We start from the raw sequence: 7500 nt of genomic DNA, 5'->3' as shown, positions 1-7500 counted from the left end.
CGTTGGCTTTATTCTTGTTGCTGATAGGCTATCTCTTCAACCCCGTGACAACCCCCTCTCCCCCTCTTTCCCCTCTTCCCCCTCCCTCTCTCCCTCTTCCCCCTCCCTCTCTCCCTCTTCCCCTCCCCTCCTCCTCTCCCCTCCCCATCTTCCCTCCCCATCTTCCCTCCCCATCTTCCCTCCCCTCCCTGTCTTACCTCTCTCCTATCCTCCCCTCTTCCATCCCCCTTCTACCTTTCCCTCTACCCTCTTCCCCTTCCCCTTCCACTCCCTTTCCCTCTTTCTTTCTGCCCCTTCCCCTCCTCCCCTCCCTCCCCCCACTCCCCCTTTCCCTTCTCTCCCCTTCCCCTCCTACCTTTCGCCCTCCCCATTCCTCTCCCTCCCCTTCCAATGCCCCTACCTCTCCCCTTCCCCCCTCTTCCCCTCTCCCCTCTCTTCCCTCCCCTTCCACTCCCCCTCTCCCCCTCTTCCACTCTCCCCCTCTCCCCTCAGACAGCGAAGAAGTTGATGTCGTCTTCCTCATCAGATACCCACCATCTTGGCCCAAACATCGTCCGCATATTTCTATATACCCTTCACTTCATAGAAAACGGTTAGCCTGTTCCTAGCTGAATAGAATAGGCGTTTGTGGGGGTACTAGTATTAAACTAGTTAAGGGCAATTAGTTAATCTAGTTAGGAAACTAGGAAGTTTTAGTTAGGAGAAGTTCCGACGACGTAATAAGCTCATCTGGCGACGCGCCAAAGATACTTGATATTTTTGGCGCCAGGGGCTCGAGAGGGTAATGCTCGGGGGTGACCGCTTCACTGACGAGGAGGAGGAGGAGGAGGACGCCACGGGAGGGGAATAAAATCGTCTGGCGACACGGGAGGGGAGAGATGGAGTGCCGGCTGGGACGTAAGGACGAAGGCAAATTCTGTGTTTTTTCTCTCTCTCTCTTTCTCTTTCTGTCTGTCTGTCCTTTTGAATAATTGTTGCTTCTAGATGTTTTCTGTTATCCATAGTTCAAACACCATAGAGCAAAACAGACGTTTTCTCTCTACTCTCTATCTCTCTCTTTCTCTCTATCTCTCTCCTTCCTCTCTCTCTCTCTCACTCTCTCTATCTCTATCTCTATCTCTCTCCCTCCCTCCCTCTCTCTCTCTCTCTCTCTCTCTCTCTCTCTCTCTCTCTCTCTCTCTCTCTCTCTCTCTATATATATATATATATATATATATATATATATATATATATATATATCCTTTTTCTCTCTCCTCATTGTCTCTTCCTTTTTGTCCCGTTTTTTTTTCTTTCAATTTCCCATGGATTTAGATCTTGGTATATTAATTGGAAAGTAAGAGACAAAACCCCACGAGCGTTTATTCCTTCCTGCATACCATCATTAGATAAATATAATTAGGTAAATTAGATACACACACACGAAGCAGGGATTATAGCCTACGATAATTTTTCCCGCATTGGCTAACTTGATCTTTTTATTCTGGTTTCCGCCTCTCTATTTCGTTAATTTCCATGGTACCCCCCTCTCCCTCGGTAGAGAAAGAGTAAGGCTCGTTCTACGCGCATCGACTTTTCGCCGTACGCCGTCCACGACACGACGTCGTGGTCTCAAATCATTGTGGTTTTCTATAGACGCTTTCACATGTGGTCGTGATGCGTGAACGGCGCACGACGGAAAGTCGATGCGTGTGAAACTCTTAAGATCTTGACTAATTTTCTAAGTAAGTTTATCTATTAAATCTAGACGTAATTTTAGTAAGTATAGCTAAACAAAGTAAAGTTCTATTTTCTAGTAATAGAAAACAAAAGGTTCTAGATTCTAAGACTTTGGTCGAATCTCGTCGAATAGGCTGTCGGCTGTTGCCATGGTAACCAGAATGTAATCAAATAAATCCATTTGCTAAAGAGAAAATCTTTGAAGATTAAGTAAAATAGTAATGGGATATTTAATTAAAAGTACATCGATAAACAAACAAATTAATAGAGATAAATGAATTAGAATTTAAGAAATGGTAAATGATAAATGATAAATAAGAAACTTTGATAAATTTGTAGATATGTAAGAGCAAATATGTAAATAAATCAGTGTAAATGTTAATTAACAGGTAAATAGATAACTGAATAGATAAAGTCGGAAGTAAATAGATAAATAGAAATTGACATAGAAGTTAATTAGGCCGCTGCATGGGAAGTTGATGTGACACAGAAAGAAGAGGAGGACAGAGAGAGGAAAAAATATAGAATAAAAGAGAGAACAGAAGAGAGAAAACGAGAATGAAAAAGAGATTGAAAGAGGCAATGAAAGCAAAATGAGAAAGAATGAGATTGACAGGAAAGAGAGAAAAAGAGGAAGTGAAAAAAGAGATATTGAGGGTCAATGTAAAGAAATGAGTGAGAATTAGAATGACAGAAAAGAGAGAACTAAAGAGAGAAAAATAGAATGAAAAGGGAAATTGAGAGAGTCAATGAAAAGAAAACGAGCGAGAATGAGAATGACAGAAAAGAGAGAGAGAGAGAGAAAATAAAAGAGAGAGAGAGGGAAGGGCGAAAAAGATTGAAAGAGTAAATAAAAAAACGAGAGAATGAGAGAGAATAACACATAGAGAGAGAGAGAGAGAGAGAGAGAGAGAGAGAGAGAGAGAGAGAGAGAGAGAGAGAGAATAAAAGAGAGAGAGAGAGGGAAGAGTGAAAAAGAGAGATTGAAAGCGTAAATAAAAAAACAAGAGAAGGAGAGAGAATAACACCTAGAGATAGAGAAAAGAGAGAGAGAGAGAGAGAAAAGAGAGCGAGAGGGAAGAGTGAAAAAGAGAGATTGAAAGAGTAAATAAAAAAACGAGAGGATGAGAGAGAATAACATCTAGAGATAGAGGGAGAGAGAGAGAGAGAGAGAGGGAAGAGTGAAAAATAGAGATAGAAAGAGTTAATAAAAAACGAGAGAATGAGAGATAATAACACCTAGAGATAGAGAGAGAAAAGAGAGAATGATAGAGAAGTTGAAAATTGAAAATAGATAATGTAATTAATTGATATTTTTCTTTATTCGTTTGTTTATTTTTTGTTTACATATTTTCGAGAGCGTCACAATTGCCAAATGTCACCCCTTTTGTTTTCTTTAGGCGAAAATAGCATCCCCTCTCCCCCTCTCCCCCTCTCCCCCTCTCCCCCTCTCCCTTCCTCCTCTATACTCCCCCTCCTCCCTCCTTTCCCCCTGCCCCTCCTCTTAGTTCCCCCTCCTCCCTCCTCTTTCCTCCCTCCTCCTCCTCTCCCTCCACCTCTTAGTTCCCCCTCCTCCCTCCCCCTCTTCCTCCTCCACTTAGCTCTCCTTCCCCCCCTCTCCCTTATCCCTCCTCCCTCCCCTGTCTCCCTCTTTCTCTCCCTCCTCCTTTTAGCTCCCTCTCCTCAACCATTCCTCATCTTAACTCCCCCTCCTCCCTCCCCCACCTCCCTCCCCTCTCTCTACCTCCTCTTCCCTCCTCCCGCCCCCCTCCCCCTCCCCCTCCCCTTCACCTCCTCCCTCCAACAATTCCCTCTCCCTCCCCCCTTCCCCATCCCTTCCTTATTTTAAACCCCTCCTCCCTCCCCCTCTTCCTACTCCTCCTCCCTCCCCTCCTCCCTCTCCCTCTTCCCACCCCTTCTCCCTCCCCCATCCCTTCCTAATACTAACCCCCTCCTCCCTCCCCCCCTTCCTACCCCTCCTCCCTCTCCCTCTTCCCACCCCTCCTCAATCCCCCATCCCTTCCTACTATTAACCCCCTCCTCCCTCCCCTCCTCCCTCTACCTCCTCCCTCCTACATTTCCCACTCCCTCCCTCCCGTCCCCCATACCTTCCTCTTCTGTGGAAGTTCCCCCCCTCCCCGAACCCATTTATTTATGTGTTATTGATGTTATTTATTTGAATTGTTTTATGTATTTCATATATATCATTTGTCTTATCCATTTCATTTGATTAATTTTGTTTTTATCTATCTTATGTATTTAATATATTTCATCTATTTATTTGTATATTTATTCTTATTTATTATTTTATCTATTTATTTATATATTTATTTATTCATTGATTCATTCATTTGTTTATTCATTTATTTTATTTCTCCACCTTTTCCTCTCCCACTTCTTTTCATATTCGTCTTTTCCCCCTCCTCCTCTACCTCTCCTCCTCCTCCTCTTTCTCTCCTCTTCCTCCTCCTTCCTCTTTCTCTCCTCCTCCTCCTCTTTCTCTCCTCCTCCTTCTCTTTCTCTCCTCCTCCTTCTCTCCTCCTCCTCTTTCTCCTCCATTATTTCCTCCATACCACTCCTTTTCTACTTCGTATTTCCCCAGTCGTCTTCCTTCTTCTTCCCCTCTTCTGCTCTCTTCTCTTCTCTTCTCTCCTCTTCCACCTCCTCCTCCTTCTTCTCTTCATTCTCCTACTCCTCCTCCTCCTCCCCTTTCCCTACTCTACCCCTCCTCCACCTCCACCTCCTCCTCCTCCTCTTCCTCCTCAACCAACTCCTACTCCACCACCTTCTCCACTACCACCTCCTCCTCCTTCTCCTCTTCCCTCTCTTCTTCCCCCTCCTCCACCACCTCCTTCCTTCTCCTCCTCCTCCTCGTCCTCCTCCTTCTCCACTACCACCTCCTCCTTCTCCTCTTCCCTCTCTTCTTCCCCCTCCTCCACCTCCTCCTTCCTCCTCCTTCTCCTCTACCGTTTTCTGCTCCCCCACTTCCTCTTCCACCTCCTCTTCCTTTTCATGCTCCTCCTCCTCCTCCTCTTCCTCCTCCTCCCTACTCCCTTTTTCTCAAGACCATTCACTCCAAAGAAGAGAGGGGAGACCCAACCCTCACCCTCTCTCTTTTCTCCCCTCTTCTCCTCCTCCCCTCTTTGTAATACTTCTCCTTTCATTTCTCGCGTTTTGCGAGACGCACAAGATCCCCATCTCCGTTTTCTGTGCTCCGTAGCAAAGGCTGGACGATAATGGAGTTCAGGAAACGAAGTATCATTTTGGTTAATTTATGCTTAATTAACTTAGACGCAGCATGCACTGCGTGGTTTCTCGTAATTATATATGAATAATGAATTGTAGGAAATAGAATGTGTATGCGTGTATAAACGTACTCATACACACACACATACACACGTGTGTGTGTGCGTGTGTATATTGTGTGTGTGTATTCACCTTGGTCTTTGGATCACGTGTTGGACTCGTGATCGACAGCTATTTCCCTCCCGGAAGAGAGTTCAGAGCTCGTATGACCGATCTATGGGTAATGCTATGACCTTGCACACACACCCAGAGTAACGACCCGAAGCGCAGCGATACCGAAATAATTTCGGCTCTGGGCAGGATTCGAACCAGGTATGCGAGCACTATCATACTTGACAGTCCAGCGCTCTATCAACCGCGCCACCGAGTCGTGTGTGTGTGTGTGTGTGTGTGTGTGTGTGTGTGTGTGTGTGTGTGTGTGAATAAAATAGTGTGTCAACAGCCATATTAAAATTCGGAAAGAGAGAGAGAGAGAGAGAGAGAGAGAGAGAGAGAGAGAGAGGGGAGAGTGAAGGAGAGAGATAGCAAGAGTAATTGAGTTATCGAAACACGATGTTTTTACCCGTAGACTTAATCCATCCTTCTCTACCGATGACGTCACTTCAATTCTGATTTTTTTTTTTAACAGAAACATTAATTATCAACGTAAATGACGACAATATACACAAAAAACATTGAATAAAATCATACGTCACCAGTCAGAATAAAATATATAAAGCTCTTTACAGCGAAGAGGTATAGGTAACTCAGGTATATAGGATGTATTGTTATATAAAGGATAGGCCGGAGGTCGTGCAGTGTGGTTATTTATATATCCTTGATACGCCTTAGTACATAGTCCTGTTCTCAGTGAGATAAAATTAGCCCCTATTTAACCATAAACAACTCTCTAAAGTGTGTAATATATAATGCAGGTGTTAATGTCGTTATTACCAAAGGTAATTTAATTTACCTGCATGGCGTCCTTTTTGTTTGAAAAAGGCTCAAAATGTGAGGGAGTTCCATTAGTGAGGCTTCCAGTGCCTTTTGTATAAAAAAAAAAACTAAAACTAAAACGACATACTCTCTTCGTTTCAGAATGTCGGACAGCGCCTACCCGGAGAGCGTGCTTGAGATGAGCCGCCTTCTTCAGGAGGCCAACCTGAAGGCGGAAGAGGTCTCCACGTCCCCCGAGTCCACGGGGGACACGCCCCCGGGTCCCGGTTGCCCTCAGGAGCAGCTGAAGAAGCTCCGGCCGGCCACGTTGGACACTCAGGAGTCAACAGCCCCCAAGGAACACAAGTGCTTCTCCATCTACGGGGGCTGTGGTGGTGAGCGCGTGGGTGTGAGCATGGCGAACGACGAGGGTGGGGGCGTGTCCAGGGGCGGCGCGGGGGGCGGAGGTGGAGGAGGAGGCGGGGCCTGTTCTCCCGGAGGAGGAGGAGGAGGCGAAGGTGGCAGGTCTCCGCGGTGTGGAAGTCCCGGGCCAGTCAGTCTCTCTCAGATCTTGGCCCGGCCTGTGTACTCGCACTCTTCTCCCGCTCCAGCAAGCCCCCAGCTCCCCAGGCACCAGGGCGCCCAGCCGGGGGGCACCCGGGTTCTCTCCCCTTCTGCTGACGTCCCCGCCCCCGCGTATGCACCGCGGGGCCCGGCAGGCCCCTTGCCCTCGTCGCCACGACCCCAGAACCTCTCGACGCCACTACTCATGCCTGTGGCTACGATGGGCAACGGTTCCTCCGGCCCGGCAGGTGGCGGACACCACGGACACCACCACCATCACCACCACCACCAGAACCCCAGCAACAGCACGGGGTCCGGTGGTGCTGGGGATGGTGGGGGCGGGCCCCCGACGCGTCTGGTGTACCCCGAGGATTACAAGTACATGAAAGGTCTTATTCCCGAACTGAAAGCGGAAGTTCGTGATAGGGACATGAGGTTGGACCAGCTCGAGGCGGAGACCCTTGACCTGAGGCGCCAACTCAAGAAGAAGACGGAGGAGTTGACCAAGCTCCAGCGAGAAGTGCACAAACTCAAGGTAGGTCGTGTCTTCTGGTTTGGGGGCGGGGTCGGGTGCTGAGACGGGTGAAGGGGTAGTTTCTTCGTCCGGTCCGTGATGTCTGTCTTGTGTCACAGAACGCAAACGTTGGTTCGTGATACTTCGATGTAAGACCACCAGCACGTGGTGGTAAGTTGTGGCATCAGTTAGTTGCACGTGTCATGACACACGTGGTCACATTTGAATGTTGTGTTGTTTGTGCAATTGCAAGGCGAGAGGTACATCTTCGACAACGGAAGTAATCTACGACGTGACTTTTCTTTTGTTTTCGTTTTTTTTCCAAAATGTTTGGAGTGTGTAGACTAAAAGCGCAGAGGAAAGGTTACATTCCTGAGCGAAAACAAAAGATTGATGAGTGAAAATGAACGAAATTGAGACCTCAGCAAGGCGACCATTGCGACGATGCAAAGGCAGCCAAAAACAAACACGAAGAACTTATCTGC

At 47.1% G+C, this 7500-nt stretch overlaps 1 protein-coding gene across 1 annotated transcript in view; it reads left to right on the top strand.

Moving 5' to 3' along the window:
* Positions 1–7500, top strand: part of LOC143037368 (uncharacterized) — a 261246-nt gene that overhangs the window by 248683 nt on the left and 5063 nt on the right. The window contains exon 3 of the mRNA XM_076205505.1: positions 6100–7036. Coding sequence (XP_076061620.1) covers positions 6101–7036 — 936 coding nt within the window. The 5' untranslated portion in view covers position 6100. The remainder of the gene's footprint in view (positions 1–6099; positions 7037–7500) is intronic.

Source organism: Oratosquilla oratoria, chromosome 22 (assembly GCF_046742065.1).
Source record: "Oratosquilla oratoria isolate Oo_2021 chromosome 22, ASM4674206v1, whole genome shotgun sequence".
In the NCBI taxonomy this organism is placed as follows: Eukaryota; Metazoa; Arthropoda; class Malacostraca; order Stomatopoda; family Squillidae; genus Oratosquilla; species Oratosquilla oratoria.
Note: the sequence above shows the minus strand (reverse complement) of the source record. Positions and strands in the feature narration are given on the sequence as shown.